Source organism: Giraffa tippelskirchi, chromosome 12 (genome assembly GCF_054371585.1).
Source record: "Giraffa tippelskirchi isolate mGirTip1 chromosome 12, T2T-mGirTip1v1.2.pri, whole genome shotgun sequence".
Lineage (NCBI taxonomy): Eukaryota > Metazoa > Chordata > Mammalia > Artiodactyla > Giraffidae > Giraffa > Giraffa tippelskirchi.
In genome coordinates, this window is record NC_137286.1 from 33,597,857 (window position 1) to 33,616,261 (window position 18,405).

General features: G+C 37.8%; 1 protein-coding gene across 2 annotated transcripts in view; it reads right to left on the reverse strand.

Moving 5' to 3' along the window:
- The window catches only part of EDC3 (enhancer of mRNA decapping 3), a 50,501-nt gene that overhangs the window by 28,299 nt on the left and 3,797 nt on the right, over window positions 1–18,405 (reverse strand). Inside the window, exons 2-4 of one of the 2 annotated variants that reach the window (XM_081549461.1) lie at window positions 11,870–11,987; window positions 5,653–5,862; window positions 2,717–3,036 (exon numbers count right to left, since the gene is read on the reverse strand). In XM_081549461.1, the coding sequence (XP_081405587.1) occupies window positions 2,717–3,036; window positions 5,653–5,816 (484 nt within the window). In that variant the 5' untranslated portion in view covers window positions 5,817–5,862; window positions 11,870–11,987. The remainder of the gene's footprint in view (window positions 1–2,716; window positions 3,037–5,652; window positions 5,863–11,869; window positions 11,988–18,405) is intronic. The other variant, XM_081549460.1, reaches the window with a different exon arrangement.

The window sequence follows — 18,405 nt, forward strand, 5'->3', positions numbered from 1 at the left end:
ACATGGCTGAGTCTAGGGCTGGGGCAGGAAATACAGAAGATAAACCTGGAGCATCTTGTAGTGCTAGATAGTAAGGAAGTACTGGGGAAGGGGGATCCCATCCACAATGATGGGAGCATGTCCAAGGGACACAGGAGCCAACTGAAAGAGCTCGCAGTGGCCAAAGTTGAAACAATTTGATTACCAAAACAAAGTGGTATTGAATTATAAACCAAAGTATAAGATAAACACTTGTAAGTCCATGTTGTTGTAGTTCAGTTGCTAAGTTGTGTCCGACTCTTAGCCACCCCATGGACTGCAGCCGACCGGGCTCCTTCCAGCCATGGCATTTCCCAGGCAAGAACACTAGAGTGGATTACAGTTTCCTTCTCCAGGGGAACTTCTCCACCCAGGGATCGAACCTACGTCTCCGGCATTGCAGGTGGATTCTTCACTGCTTAGCAACTAGAGAAGCCCTTTAAGTCCATACTGATAAAAATAAACAACTGAATAAATAAATGAGAAAGAAGAGACCTATCTCTAGTAGAGAGGAATTCTAAGTAAGTTATGTAGATACTCTGCGTAACTCTCCGCTCCTTAGGTGTGAGCTGCACATACTGATTTCAGAAGAGAAATCTGACACACACAACCTCAGTCAGGCAATCAAGGTCAATGTCAAAAGAAATACAATGTGGGACTTCCCTGGTGGTCCAGTGGTTAAGAATCCACCTGGCAATGCAGGGTACACCAGTTCTACCCCTGGTCTAGGAAGATCCCACAAGCCACAGGGAAACTAAGCCCGTGAGCAGCAACTACGAGACCATGTGCTGCAACTACTGAAGCCTGCACGCCCAAGAGCCTGTGCTTCACAAGAGAAGCCACCACAATGAGAAGCCTGCGCAAAGAAACAAGAGAGCAGCCTCCATGCTCTGCAACTAGAGCAAGCCTGCATGCAGCAACAAGACCGAGGGCAGCCAAGAAAAGAAGTCATACCATGTTGACAGTACCTACTATTGATATGATGCGATGAAAACGACACTTTATCTCTGTGCATCTTCCTCCCCAAAACACATAACCCCAGTCTAATCATGAGGAAAAAACATCAAATACCAACTGAGGAATATGCTACAAAATATCTAACCAGTACTCATCGAAACTGTCTACGTCATCAAAAACAGTGAAAGTCTGAGAAACTGTAAGAGCCAAGAGAAGACATGACTACTAAATGTAACGTGGCATGCTGGATGAGAGCCTGTAACAAGGACATTAGGTAAAAATTAAGGGAATCTGAATAAAATACAGACTTCGGTTAATGTATCAAAACCGGTTCATCAAATGTAACAAATGTACCATAGTAATGTAAAATATTACTAGTGGGGAAAATATGTAGGAAAAAATAATTTGCAAATTGCTAATGAAGATTATCTTCCTGCATGAGAGATTATAAACTGCTTAAACATTCAAACTTTTAAAAAACAAGTCAATTTTTTGGAAAAGAAAAAAGGTGTTTGTTTTTTGTTTTGTTTTAAAGAAGGAATAAAGCAACATAGAGAAGGTTAAAGTCTAAATGGAAAAAGTCATTTTCTATCCAAGCATTCTACAGTTTTTCAAAGGATAGAGAAGAACTAACAATTCAATTTCAGTCTCAGGTCAATTCAGATAGTTATTTGAGAAGCACTGAAGGAAAAGTGCCTTGAAATACCTTTATTTTTTTTTTCAAAATTTCAATAGTTTATATTCATGGAAATCAGGCATCTTCAAAATTTTTTAAATGTTGGCTTCTGAAGGGCCACATAAATTTCTAGTGAATCTGTTATAATTCACTGCTGCTGCTGCTGCTGCTAAGTCACTTCAGTCGTGTCCGACTCTGTGCGACCCCACAGACGGCAGCCCACCAGGCTCCCCCGTCCCTGGGATTCTCCAGGCAAGAACACTGGAGTGGGCTGCCACCTCCTTCTCCAATGCATGAAAGTGAAAAGTGAAAGCGAAGTCGCTCAGTAGTGTCCGACTCTCCACGACCCCATGGACTGCAGCCCACCAGGCGCCTCAGTCCATGGGACTTTCCAGGGAAGAGGACTGGAGTGGGTTGCCATTGCATAACATTATTCTAGTAAATATGTTCTAGAGCATACCTGATTCTAGTGAATTAACTACAGTTCTGTAATAACCAAATGGCACTTGACAATTTGTCAGTACCACACAGAACTGGGCATCAACACACACCAGTGTATGCTCTCCTTGGTGGGCTGGCAGGGACAGTGAATACAGTAAATTTAAAACTGTCTGTAGGAAACTAAAATCACAGAGATGTCTAGGCCCATCCCTTCCTCTCCTCTAACTGAGGATGGGAGTCAAATCACAAGAACAAAACTTATTCAAGAATCCCCTAGAACAGCCTGAATGCAGGTTCAACTTAGACATCACTACTACCACCATTTACCAGATCAAAAACAACATCACTTTTGTCTATGTGAACTTGAGCCAGATCACTGACATTTTTTGAAGGAAAGGAAGTGGTGGGAGAGGGCAGGGAGCAGGTGTGAGTCTCAGCTCATTTCCTTTCCCTTTAACATCTTGAGGAAATAGCACTGGAATAAAAGAACCATGCTATATTTTTGCAAAACCCTGCCAGTATCTTTTTTTATTAGGGTAATAAAGGACTTATTTAAAGAACAGCAGTGGATAAGTGGACATGAAACATCAGGTTAAGAAAAGATATTAACTTAATCCAACTTACAAGAGTTGTGCCGACGACGGAAACTTTTGGACTGACTCAAGGATTCCATGTGCCTGTCCACATAGCTCTTTGAGCACTGTTGCTGCTGGGGAGAGATGGCAACATCTTGGCTCTTCACATCTGTCCTCTTGGGGATGTTCTGAGGGGCACTGCTAGAAGAGGCTGGCTTCTTGACCAACTTGCCTGTGCCATTTTGATTGATACCAACTTGGCATCCAACACCAGAGGGGCCTAATTCTGTCTGATGAAGGTCTCCAAAATGTTGGGTTTCTCCAGGGCCTGGTATCTCCAGAATTTTTAATTCTGTAATGTCACCTGCCCTGAAATACATAAAAGAGTCCAAGTCTCAAAACTATAATAGTGATGACAGTGATGAAACTGAGATCAACAGCAACAAGCCACACCTTTGGAGGGCTTCATTTCAATGAGTCATCAGAGGCAAAACCTAAAAAAGATGGTGGCGTACTTAAAGACAAGACTTAGCCACCAACATTCAATGGACACAGCACTGACCTTTAGAAGAGACCTATTGTTGTATCGTATACTAATGCATATATATGGAATCGAGAAAGATGGTACTGATGAACCTATTTGGAGAGCAGCAACGGAGACACAGACATTGAGAACAGGCATATGGACACGGCTTGGGGGGGGAGGAGAGGGTGGGATGTATGGAGAGAGTAACATGGAAACATACATTACCATATGTAAAACAGATAGCCAATGGGAATTTGCTGTATGACTCAGGGAATTCAAACCGGGGCTCTGTAACAACCTAGAAGGGTGGGGTGGGGAGGGAGGTCGGTGGGAGGTTCAAGTGGGAGGGGACATAGGTAAACCTATGGCTGATTTATGTTGACATTTGGTAGAAACCAATACAATACTGTAAAGCAATTATCCTTCAATTAAAAATAAATATGTAAAAAAAGAAACAAAAAATAAATTAAAAACTTAGAAAAGGAAAACAAAAAAGAGACCTATTGTTAAGGGCGTGGGAAAGGGATGGACTGGGCGTTTGGGGTTAGTAGATACAAACCATTACATATAGATGGATGGACAACTTCCTTCTGTATAGCACAGGGAACTATAGTCAATATCCTGGGATAAACCATAATAGAAAAGAACATAAAAAAGAATGTGTGTGTGTAACTGAGTCACTTTGCTGTAGAGCAGAAATTAATACAACACTGCAAATCAACTATACTTCAATAAAGAATAAAGAGACCTATTGTTAATCATAAAACCATCATTAACATCTTAGATTTCTAGAATGCTTAATGGCTTCTTTCATTCATTTACCTACCTGCTCACTCAATAGGTATACACAGAGTACTTACTATGTGGTAACCCCTGCAGTAGGAGTGGGGTATATAAAGATGAAAAGCAATACATGCTCACACAGAACTTGAAATCTGGTCAGCAGAAAATTCAGGTAGGTAATCAAAAGTGTTGAATACTATGACAGAGGTGTGTTCTGGGGACTAGAGCCCCCCAAAGCAAAATACATGTTAGTCTGGTAGAGATGGATGAAGCACTTAAGCTAAGTCTGGTTGGGGAGGGAAAATAAGAGTTGGCCAAGCAGTGTATGGGAGGCAGAGGGGCACCTAAGGCAATGCTCACAGACTGAGGCCATGTGAGGAACTGCAAATGTTACTGTTGTTACTGTAAATGTTATAGTGTTACTAAAGAGACAAATGCTTGTAGAGAGCCACTGGGAGGTAAGGCTGTAGAAGAAATTAGGGATCAGATCATAATCACACTGGATTTTTCTGGTGGCTATAAGAACAGTGAAGAAACTAGAGGCAGGGGCACCAGCTGGAGATGAGGCAGAAATAAGAGGGGATGTACAGAGCAGGTAACAATGCAAAGAGAGAAAGGAGGATGGAACCAAAAAAACATTTGGAATCCAAAGAATTTGGTGACTAGCTGAACATGAAGATCAAGAGAATGAAGAATTCATTATGATTCTTAAGTTTCTAACCTGGGTGAAAGGTGTCATTAGTCAGGGCAATGCCTAGTGGCAAATGCAAGGTGTGTGTGGTAAGGGGAGGAGTGTTTTTACTATGGGGGAGGCCTGGGAATGTCAGAATGTGAACAGAAGAGAGACAGTATAAAGGTTGCAAGTGAAGACACAAAAGAAAAGGAGTAGGGCCTCAAAGGATACAGAAAACAATAACACATAAAGCATGTGTGATAAGGTGAGCCCTGAACACAAAGGGTATTTCTTCTGTGAAGACTTCAGAGGAGGTACGCGATAAGGATGGATACACACCTACAGAAAAGGTTAGGTCTGGGTGTTGTTTAGGAAGTCAAGGAAGCTCTTGCCAGAAAGTCTTTTTTTACAAAAACGTTAAGAAAGGAAGGTTTCTGTGAAACTTGTGAAAAGAGAGATGTGAAGACAACATCTAAGCTTGAGATCTATTGGCAAACACTAAAAAAAAAAATACATTCCTATAGCTAAGGACTTTAGCTACTAGCTAGAGTGTGTCTCTAGAGATAAATTATAATACAAATCTACAAAGAGAGATAGTTATGTGGGAGGATGGGGAGGAGGGAGTCAATAAAGACCTTAGATATAAGAAAGCACAAATAATACAAAACTGAGAGAGAAAATCTGAAACCGTAAAAGAAAACAGATGATTCTAAATTTGACACATTTAAATATAATATTGCATGTCTGACAGAGATAACAAAAATGTTATTGCCATTGAATGTGTGCGTGTGTATTCAGAGATAACAAACCCTGCATCACCAGCTGAAAGCTAATTACTACACAAAGTCTCTGCTGAAACAGCAGCAGTTCACTAGAAGATCTAAGGTTGTAAAATCTCTCCCCTGACAAAAGTAGTCCTATGCAAGAGAATACTGGCAATGAGACCTAGGTCAAGCTCCACAGATCACCAGACTGGATTTGAAGAATCAGTTAGGACACTCACCTGAAGGTGACTTCTGGCACAAGGCACTTCACTCCGTTGTGGAAAGGCCGGGTGAGAGAAATGGTCTGGCTGACCTGATCCACTGCTGACACTCTTCCCTGATAGACACCCAAGCTATCTCCACAGTTGATGGACACAATACTGCCCAGCCAATCTGTAGCCATGTTTCAGATGTGAGATTACCGTGGAGAGAGGAACCATGCAGTGTACCTTGAGAAACAGACAAATCTTTAGTAAAATTCAGCAAACATTATATCAGGTTAATAGGTGCTGCTTAGTAACACATACTCTTTCACATCCTTAACTGAGGTAATAAAGCATTAAAAATAAAGCCTTTTTTTCCCACTAGGAATAAGCATATTAATGAATAAGCAATATCGTTATGTATATAGTTCTTATAAGTACTTTCAACCATATGTACTGGATATTTACCTGCTGCTGCTACTGCTAAGTCGCTTCAGTCGTGTCCGACTCTGTGCGACCCCATAGACGGCAGCCCACCGGGCTCCCCCACCCCTGGGATTCTCCAGGCAAGAATACGGAAGTGGGTTGCCATTTCCTTCTCCAATGCATGAAAGTGAAAAGTGAAAGTAAAGTCGCTCAGTCGTGTCCGACTCCCAGCGACCCCATAGACTGTAGCCTACTAGGCTCCTCCGTCCATGGGATTTTCCAGGCAAGAGTACTGGAGTGGGTTGCCACCTAGACATCACTTAAATGATAATGAAAAATCCTGGACAAAATTTTTTTTGAAAAGTTGACTGAAGGCATTACAGAACACTAAACCTAACAAGTACAGGACATACATTCTTTTCAAGTTCACCAGCATATGCTGGGCCTTAAACTGGTATCAATTCATTTCAAAGGACTGAAATCTGACAGAGTATACTTTTTGTCCATAACCAGAATTAAATTTGAATTCGATAATAAGATTTTTAAAATGTCTCCAAATATCTGGAAATTAAGCAAAACATTTCTACATAACCAACGAGTCAAAGAAGAAATCGAAAGGACAGTTAGAAAATAGTCCAAAGTCAATGAAAATGAAAACAGAACATACCAACATTTGTGGGATGTGCTTAAAAAAGTGTTTGAAAAGAAATTTATATATTTATATTTTCTAATATAAATGCTTGTATCAGAAAGGAAGAAAGGTTTCAAACCAATGATTGAAGCTTCCACCTTAAGAAGCTAGGCAAAAAGGAGCAAATTAATCAAAGGTATTAGAAAGAAACCAAAGAGTAGAAATCAATGAAATAGGAAAAAAGAAAAATACACAAAACCAAAAATCAATTCTCTTGAAAATATCAATGAGGCTGATAAATCCCTGGCTAGACTAACCCAAGAAAAAGAGAGAGAACATATGTTGTCAATATCAAGAATGAACAACAGGACACCACAGGCATTAAAAGATAATCTTATGCCAGTAAATTTGACAACTCAGATGAAACGAAGAAATTCCTTGAAAAACAAGTTACCAAAAGTGATAAAAGCGTAAAATAGACACAATCACTAGAACCAAAAAAGCTAGAAACAGACCCACACAAATATGCCTAACTGATTTTTGATGACGTGGAAAAGTAATTCAAAGGAGGTAATGTAGCTTTTAACAACAAATGGTAATGGACAAAAACTACTAGAACTGATAAACAAATTCAGCAAGGAGACAGGATACAATTAACATACAGAAACTGGCTGCATTTCTTTACACTAACAGTGAAATAACAGAAAGGGATGTAAACAGACAATCCTTTTTAAAAATCACATCAAAAAAGATTAAAAGCCTCTTGTACAATGTCACAAATGTCAAGGCAAATTGGAGTTGGTCAAACAGGAGATGGCAAGAGTGTACATCAACATTGCAAGAATCAGAGAACTAAAATGGACTGGAATGGGTGAATTTAACTCAAATGATCATTATATCTACAACTGTGGGTAAGAATCCCTTAGAAGAAACGGAGTAACCATCATAGAAACAAACGAGTCCAAATGCAGTACTTAGATGCAATCTCAAAAACGACAGAATGATTTCTGTTCCTTTTCAAGGCTTAACCTGGTACTCAGTCACAAACAGTGGGGTGGGGGTGGGCGGGCGGGAGGTTCAAGAGGGAGGGGACATATATATAACAGATGACTTATGCTATTGTATGGCAGAAACCAACACAACATTGTAAAGCAATTATCCTCCAATTAAAAACAAATTCTTAAAAAAGCACTTCCAATATTATCTGCTAGAAACAGTATTATCTCTATCAGATTACTTATCACATTTTCTTTATTGATTGCTTTTTGTTCCTATCTGCTCACTGCACACATCATCTCACATTGGGAGATGATGTACGAGAAACTCCTTTAATAACCGTTAATACGTTATTACTAATGTGAATGACTAAATTTCTGATTAATTTGTTAAAATGTTATGAGTAATAACCAAATTATCCATATTATCTTTGGATATAAAGTACACATTTGTGCCCCATCTGTGTTTCTACTTTTTTACATTAAAATCTCAAAAGAAAAAAAAGATGTTTAAATATATGTGTGTGTGTGTGTGTATATATACACACAAACATATACATTACTCATATACAGTGGAATATTACTCAGCCATAAAAAGAATGGAATAATGACAATTGCAGCTACATGGATGGACCTAGAGATGATCATACTAAGCAAAATAAGTCAGAGAGAAAGACAAATACCATGTGATATCACTTGAATGTGAAATCTAAAATACGCTACAAATGAACATATCTATGAAACAGAAATAAACTCACAGATACAGAGAACAGACTTGTGGTTGCCAAGGAGAAGCAACTTGTGGTTGCCCAACAGACTTGTAGGGCAGGGAAGAACTGGGAATTTAGGATTAGCAGATGCAAATTATTATATATAGCACAGATAAACAACAAGGTCCTACTGTACAGCACAGTGAACTACATTCAATATCCTGTGATAAACCATAATAGAAGAGAAAATGAAAAAGAATGTATATATGACTGAATCACTTTGCTGTACAGCAAAAATCAACACAACACTAAAAATCAATTGTGAATAAAATTTTTTTAAGTTGAACAAACGATATAAATAAAAGAAATGAAAGGGTTACAATAAAAACATCAGATCAAAGAGTAAGGCAAAAACATAAAAAGAGTTAATTCATGCCTAAACAACATATATTATTACTGAGGGTACAACTCACTAATAATGTATATTGCTATAATTTTCCATTTAGGTAATTCGATTATGTCAAAACATAATGTAGAATATAAAACAAGTATATAAAATAGTCAAGAATAAGTTTTTAAAAGTCAACAGAAAAGAATTAATACAATCTTCTGTAATGAATCAAGCAGCAAAACAAATATTTTTTAAAATAAAATAATATAGATACTGAGTTTAATAATCTTATCAGTATCTCCACTGATCAGTATTTCCAGTGAAAGAATACAAATACTGTATACCTTGCTTCAGTTGTTAAGACAAACAAATGGTGATGGATCAAATGGATATTCATCAGTAGAAAAATCAATCTTGACCTAAGTTTCATAATTTATATACACATTTACTCAAAATGGGTTATAGACTTAAATGTAAAATGTCAAACTATAAAACTTTTAGGAAAAAACATAAGAGAAGCCTTCAGGATCTAGGGTGAGGCAATGAGTTCTTAGACTGGACACCAAAAGCATGACCTATTAAGAGAGAAACTGATCAGATTTCTTGAAAATTAAAAACTTTCATTCTGCAAAAGGATCCTTGTTAGGAGGATTAAAAAAAAAAGTTAGACTGGGAAAAAATATTTACAAATCACATATACGACAAAGACCAGTATCTAGAATACATAAAGAACTCTTAAAACTCAGTGATGGGGGGGGTCCAGGAAGGGGAACACATGTAAACCCATGGCTGATTCATGTCAATGTATGGCAAAAACTACTACAATATTGTAAAGTAATTGCTGCTGCTAAGTCGCTTCAGTCGTGTCCGACTCTGTGCGACCCCATAGACGGCAGCCCACCAGGCTCCGCTGTCCCTGGGATTCTCCAGGCAAGAACACTGGAGTGGGTTGCCATTTCCTTCTCCAATGCATGAAAGTGAAAGTGAAATCGCTCAGTCGTGTCCGATTCTTAGCGACCCCATGGACTGCAGCCTACGAGGCTCCTCCGTCCATGGGATTTTCCAGGCAAGAGTACTGGAGTGGGGTGCCATTACCTTCTCCGGTAAAGTAATTAGTCCCCAACTAAAATAAATAAATTAAAAAACAAAAAAACTCAAGTGATGGAAAAAAAAAAAATTCAATCCATACTGGGCAAAAGACACGAAAGACATTTCAACAAAGAACTATACAGATGGCAAATAAGTACATGAAAAGATGTTCAACATCATTACATTAACCACTAGGGAAATGTAAACTAAAACCACATGATACATTACTACATACCCACTAGAATAGCTAAAATAAAAAACACTGACAACACCAAGTACAAGTAAGGATGTGGAAAAACTGAGTAACTCATACATTCATACACTGCTGCTGGAACTACTAAATGGTGCAGCCATTTTTTTATTTAAAAAAAAAAAAAGTCTAAACACACAGACATCTCTGGTGGTCCAGTGGTTAAGAACCTGCCTGCCAATGCAGGGGACATAGGTTTGATCCCTGGTCCGGAAGAATCCACATGCTGCGGGGCAACTAAGCTCATCTCCACAACTCCTAAGCCAGAACACTGCAACTACAGAAAGCCTGCACGTAGCAACAAAGAGCCAGTGCAGCCAAAAATATATAAATAATAAAAACAGAGGCTATAAGAAACAAAACCTAAACGTGCAACTCTTACATGACCCAGCAGTTGCACGACTGGTCATTATCTCAGAGAATGGAAGGCTTAACTCACAAAAAACCCTGTACTTGAATGTTTCTACCAGGTTTACTTCTAATAGCCTCAAACTGGAACAGGCTAGATGACGTTCCACGTGTCAAAGGTTAAACATAGACTGTGGTATGGAGAAAAAGTGAAAAAAGCCAACCGCAAAAGATTATATTCTGTATGATTCCATTTGTGTAATATTCTTGAAATGACAGCTATAGAAATGGAGAAGAGTGGTTCCCAGGAGTGAGAGAAGGGGCAGAGATATGAGGAAAACAGGGATGGCCATAAATGAGCAACATGAGGGATCCCTGTGGTAAGGAAAACATTTCTGCATCTTGACCATATGATGTCAATATCCTGGTAGTGACACTGTACTATTGTTTTGCAAGATGTTACCAATAGGGAAAACCAGGCAGGGTATATGGAGTCTCTCTGTATTATTTCTTATATGTACATATGGATCTACAACTATCTCAAACAAAAAGGTCAATTAAAAAAAAAAATCAATGTCTTCTACCACATTAACAAAGCAAATGGGAAATCATGTATGATCATGTCAACAAATGCAGAAAGATAATCTGACAAAATTCAACATCCATCCATGATATAAAAATGGAGCAGTGGCATCTATAAAACAATTATAGATAACATCATATTAATGATGAAACAATGAATTCTTTCCCCCGAAGACTGGGACAAAGCAAGAACATCTACTCTCACCAGTTCTACTTATTCAACATTATATTACAGGTATTAGCTACTGCAATAAGAAAAAGAAATAAAAAGCATAAATATTGGAAATGAAGATGTAAAGTTATTTGTAAACTTTATTGTTGACTGTGCATGTAGAACACCCTAGGGAATGTACCCCCCCCTCAAAAAAAAATCCTACTAGTATAACTTTAGCAGGGCTTCCCAGGTGGCACTAGTGGTAAAGAACTGCCTGCCAATGCAGGAAACATAAGAGACACGGGTTTGATCCCTGGGTCGGGAAGATCCCCTAGAGGAGGATATGGCAACCCACTCCAGTATTCTTGCCTGGAGAATCCCATGGACAAAGGAGCCTGGCGGGCTACAGTCCATGGGGTCAGAGTCGGACACGACTGAAGCAACTGAGCATGACTTTAGCAAGATCCCAGGATACATGCTCAATATAAAATAAACATTTTATATAATAGCAACAAACAACCGAAAATGAAACTGCAAAACACTATTTAAAACAGTACTAAAAAACATAAAAACTTAGGAACATGTCTAATGAAAAATGTGCTGGACCTCTATGATAAAAACTACAAAAAATTGCTGAGAAACATTAAAAGAAGATCTAAATAAATGGAGAGACGTACACATTCACAGGCTGAAGAGCTTAATGTTGTCAGTTCTCCTCAAATTGATCTGCAGATCAAATATAAATAAAGATCCCAGCTGGCCATTTTGGAGAAACTGGAAAACTGGTCCTAAAATCTATATGGAAATGCAAAATACTTAGAATAGCCAAAACAATCATATAAAAGAAAAACAAAGGCAGTTGTTTTACACTACCTTATTTCAAGTTTTAAAGCTATAGAAATCAATGTGGTATTGGTGCAAGGAAATAACCAGATGAACCGCACAGAGTTTAGAAACAGACCTACACACACATGGTTAACTGACTTCTGATCACAAGGTATCAAGATAAATCAATGGAAAAATCAAAACATATTTTTCAATAAATGGTGCTAGAACAACTGGATATATATGAGAAAAAAATAACTTTCTATTCCTATCCCATACCAGATACAAAAAATTAATTCAAAATAAACTATCTAAACATAAGTTAAAACTAAAGCTACTGGGGGGAAAAAAAAACAGAACATCTAAGTTACCTTAGAGAAAGATTTCTTAGACAAAACACAAATAGGTACTAATCATAAAAGAAAAAAATTTGATGAGTTAGAGTTCATCAAAATTTAAAAGTCCTGCTCATCAAAAGTCATCATTAAAGAATACAAATTGGAAGAGGTGTAAAAAAAAGATGCTGGGAGGCAACTAGAGCAGTCTATTTAAGAGACTGTGGTAAGCTGGAATAGGTAGAAGCAATGGAGAAGGGAAAAAGTTGAGATTCAAGACCAAGACTGACATAGGTGATGGTCTCAATTTGGTAATGATTTAATATAGTAATAGGTAACAGAAAGGGGGGGGGGGATCACCATTAAGAAAATAAAAGGTGAGTGGAACACACATAACCCCACACCCTTTACACACATACCATCATACTGTGTAACAATAGCAGCAGCTAGTGTTTATTGCTCATTTACTATGTCTCGGGACTGAGTTAAAACTGTAGGGGCCTTCTTTAGGGGCCTTCAATCTTCATGACAACCCTATGAGACAGCTACTTTACTAACCCATTTTACAGATGGGGAACTTACAACAGAGAGATTATAATGAATATTTACACACTTGTAATCAGAGCATAAAGGCAGCTTCTTAATAAAATAGCGTATTTTCCATGTGTATGTGCTATTCCACTGCATTCACAAATCAGTTTTTTTCTCAATGGACATTTAGATAATTCAATTTTTCACAATTATAGTTAATGCAGCAATCATCAATTTCATTCAGTGCTTGTCCTGAATAATTTTCTCAGGATAAAGCCTCAGTCAGTCAAAAGGTAAAACCACTAGCTTTGATTACAATACACCATAGTAGAAAACTATCTTTTTTCCAAAACAAATCATTTTCAATTTTTTTTCAAACCAAATCATGCTCTGGATGGGTTAAGATAATCATACATTTAAAACAAAGGTACTATAAAAAAATTATTTAGGGAGGTATTCCATATTATCTAGCTCCATCTCAACATCATCCCAATGAAGACTACCTCCAAGGATCAAGCATTTCAAGAAAATTCCCAGATTTATGATGGCAAAAAGATGTTTCTGCCCTCTGTTATAACCACACCAAAACAAGAAAAGAAAAAAAGAAAAGGAAAGCCACAGTCAAGGAGAAAATATTCACAATAGATTGGATCCAGAATATATAAGGAATACTTACAAATAAGAAATAAAAAGAAAACATCAGTTTTTTAAAGCAGGCAAAAGAAGTTATATGAATAGTCAATAAACATATGAAAAGCTGTTCAACATCATTAATTATCAGGGAAACGTGAATTGAAACACAATGAGACACCCAAATGTCCAACATGGATGCAGGTATAAACACTCCATAAAAATGGAGTATCACTCAGTCTTAAAAAGGAAGGTTTTGATATATGTTACAACATAGATGAACCTTGAAGACATTAAGTGAAAGTGAAATAAGACACAGAAGGACATATCTTGTATGATTCCACTCACATGAGGTATCTAGAACAGTCAACCTCACAGGGGCAGAAAGTAGAATGGTGGTTTCCAGGGGCTGGGAGAGCAGGAAATGAAATGTTACTATTTAATAGGTACAAAGTTTCAGTTTGGTATGCTAAAGTTCATGATGGTGATGGCTGCATGACAATGTAAGTGCACTCAATGCCACTGAACTGTACACTTAAAAACTGTTAAAATGATACATTTTCTCATTCTGTATGAAAAAATGTATACTTTACCACAATTAAAAAAATTATTAGATCGGGAAAAGACCACCATAGATACTATATTCACCACTACAGATCGAAAATGAAAGCGCCAAATGTCTGTGACAAAGCGAAGCACTGGAGCAACTCGTAACTGTTGACAGTGTAGAACCATACAAGCTCCGGAAAAGAGGCCGGCAGGTTCTTATAATGGTAAATATGTATCCGTGACCCAAAATTTCCTTTCTAGGACTTACCCAGGAGAAATAAAAACATTTATTAACAAAAAGACTTGTACACAAGTGTACAAAGTACCTTTATAACAACAGTCAAAAACTGGAAACAAGGAGAAGAGAGGAAACAAATCATGGCTTGTACACAAGTGTACAAAGTACCTTTATAACAACAGTCAAAAACTGGAAACAAGGAAAACAGAGGAAACAAATCATGGCTTGTACACAAGTGTACAAAGTACCTTTATAACAACAGTCAAAAACTGGAAACAAGGAGAAGAGAGGAAACAAATCATGGTATTAATTATACCACAGAACACCACTTAACAATAAAAAAGAACAAACTCCTTGTGCTATTAATACAATGTAGATGATACTCAAAAACTGAAAGTCACACAGATATATTTATATGAGTCTATTTATAAGAATTTCTACAAGAGTAACTATAGTGAAAAAATCAGAAGTCTTCCACCTATACGGCGGAAAATTGACTAGAAAGAGGCAGAGGGACTTGTGGATAATGAAAATGTTCTTTGTTTTTACTGATGCAGTAGTTACAAGGATATACACATCTAGTAAAATTTACTGAATTGGGCATTTAACATCTGTGCATTATTATTGTATGCAAGCTATATCTTTTTTTAAAAAAAAGGAGGAAAACTATATGCAGCCAACACAGTCAGTATAGTATGACACAGAATATTTAGTCACTCCTTCAATAAGAAGAGATTAATTTCCCAGAAAGGTTTTCCATAAAACATAAAGATGAAAACTCACACACTGGACAATCCCCGCAAAGATTTCTATTAGGCATCTCATAAATGTCCAAAACAGAATTCTTAATTTCTTTAGCCTAACACTCAACATCCCCCAATTTGTTCCTTCCAAGCTTTTCTCACAGCTTTTCAGGTGGCTCAGAAGTAAAGAATCCACCTGCCAAGGCAGAACATGTGGGTTAGATCCCTGGGTTGGGAAGAGCCCCTGGAGGAGGAAACGATTACCCACTCCAGTATTCTTGCCTGGAAAAATCCCAAGGACAGAGGAGCCTGGCCGGCTACAGTTCTTGGGGTCACAAAAAGTTGGACACAACTTGGCGACTGACCCTCAAGCTTTTCCCATCTCAATAAATGGCCTCAACATACACTATACTGCTTACAAAGGGGAAAAAGTCAGAAGTCTTCTTTTCTTGATTCCTTTCTTGTCCTTCATCCCATACATTCAATTCATCGATAAGCCCTATTGTCACCACTCAAAGGTAAGTCCATTTCTCTCCATCTCCACTACCACTTACCTACTCTAAGTCACTATCATCTCATAATTGCAGCAGTCCCGTTATATCTCTGCTTCGACTTCTGCCCCTCCAATTCTTTCTCTACACTGCAGCCAGAGCAAATTTTAAAATGTAAATCAGTTGTCATGATTCTGCTTAATTTCCTTTCCATGGACTGCAGGCCCTACACGATCTCATTTCTACTAACCTCTACAGACAACTTCATCTCTCACCACTCCTTTTCCCTGTTCTCCAGACAAACCGACCTTGTTACTGTTCCTCAGATACATCAAGCTTGTTCCCTCTAAAATTCTGCACCAGGTATTTTCAGAACACGCTTTCCCCAGTTACATGGATGGCTAATTCTATCTTGTCTTTCAGTTACCTTCGAAAATGTCACCACACCAAAGAGGCCTTCCCTGGCTACCCAATTTAATGCGGCTAACTCCCTATCACTCTCCAACACTTTCTGTTATAAATTCAAAATGACTCACCATATGAATTATCTTATTTATATTGTATATGTCACTCCCAATAGAATGTAAGCTTCACAAGGGCAAGGGACCTTGTCTGTTTTGTTCAGCCAATAAGATTGCCTAGCATGGAAGAGGAACTCAGTAAATATTAATTCAATCAAAGGAGACATAATAAACCTGACAGAACTTAATCACTCAAAATCTAGAGTAATCTAAATATTTATATCTAAATGCCTTAGCTCTCCTTGGAAATGGCTCCAAAAACACAATATCCCTAAGCATATTCCATGTGAAATTCTATGTAAGATATGAAATCTAACACTGTTCTACACACAAAAAAGGAAGTCAGCAAACAGCAGGTGACATAGGGGCTTCCCTGGTCGCTCGGTGGTAAAGAATCCGCCTGCCAATGCACCACATCCTAGTTTGACCCCGACGTCAGGAAGATCCCCTGGAGAAGGAAATGGCAACTCACTCGAGTATTCTTGTCTGGGAAATCCCATGGACAGAGGAGCCTGAGAAGATACAGTCCATAGAGTCGCAAATAGTCAGACACAGCTTAGCAACTAAACAACAATAACATACAATATTAAGCATAAAATGAAACACTGGCTTAGTGTTTTCCACAAAAAATAGAACAGAAATAGAACGGCATTTTAAACCATTTTCAGATATTAATTTCAGAAACATATCTACATAAAACATTAGTCTAAAAAAGGAAAAACAGCAAAAATATACTTGAAGAAGCACAAAAAGCACTCCTTCAGTTAAAAAAAAAAGAGGAGTGTCTCATTAGAAACACAAAAACCTAAAGACAAACTCCAGTAGTTCTCTATTATTTAACTAAGCAAGTATCACAAAATTATGCTGACAGAACAGACAATAAAAGAAATAATGCATTAGCAGGCTCATCCATAATTTTTTTGTTTTTTACTACAGAGTATTTCAAACATACACAAAGGTAGACAGAACAGCATAATGAACCCCATATACCCATCACTGAGTTGCAACAATTGTCAATATATCTCAAAGAATTTAAGAAATCAAGTGAATTTCCAATGCAACACAATTTCCACGATACTGATGATGGTAAAAGGGACAAAATACACATGATTTTATGCTTATTTTCCCCTTCCTGATTGACCTTTGTCTACTTAATGTCACAAAATTATGAAGTTCCTTTCCTATCATTTATACTCCATCACAATCCTACTCTGATGCTTACTTGAGATTGACGCAAAATGAAAAGCTGTAATAGGAATTTTAGAAATGCCAGAAATCAATCGGATGGGAAAAGACTTTTACTTCTCCATTCAACATATATCTTTAAGACACTGATATTACACATACAAGTTTATATTATGTTAATAATAACTAATAAGTAGGATTTTTAATAGTTTTAAAGAAAATTTCTTTATTAACTGAAAACAGTAAATCTAAAACAAGTGGACTGCCAACATATGGATTTCTAATCAGATGAACACACTAAGGGAGAACAAACCCAAATTAAGACACAGTATTTTGAACACCCCAGAAGGTTCCACTGTGTTCCCACAAAGGTAGCCATTATTCTGATATCTATCACAAAAGATTCATTTACCTGTTTTTGAACTTCATATAAATGGAATCATAAAAGTTCTCTTTTAAAGTGTTTGGCTTCTTTTGCTCAATGTTACATCTGTGAGATTCCCCCTTGTTGCATGAAGCAGCAGTTCTTTCTTTCTCATGGCTATACAGTATTCTATCACATAACTATGCCTCAGCGTATTTATCCATCCTACTCCTGGTGGACTATTTCCAGTTTGGGGGCTATTATGAATAGAGAATCAAACAGTTCTGAATATGCCTTTGTAGTGGACAAATGCACCCATTTATGCTGGGCATATTACACAGGGGTAGACACAGGTTCAATCCCTGGGTTAGGAAGATCCCCTGGAGGAAGAAGCAGCAACCCACTCCAGTACTCTTACCTGGAAAAGTCCATGGGCCACAATGAGTTGGAAACGACTGAGCAACTGAGTACACATGCTAGACACAGGATAATTCTGCTCAAATGCTATCAGGATTTCCAGACTACCAAATGCCACACCATGGGACTCTACTGAATCATGTCTCTTGTAAGAAGCCTTTAGATAACAAAGTCAGGTAGACCTAAATGGTCTTCCACTCATCATGCAATTTAGGCAGTTGTCAGAAACGATTCAAAAACAATTAGCCGATTACAGAGCTACAAACTTCCATCTCATCCACATCAGACAGAACTCTCAGCATTCAGATCCAATCCTTTGATCTGCTAAGGACAATTAAATCAACAATTATGGATGAGTGGTTAGTTATGGATTTCTGAAAAACT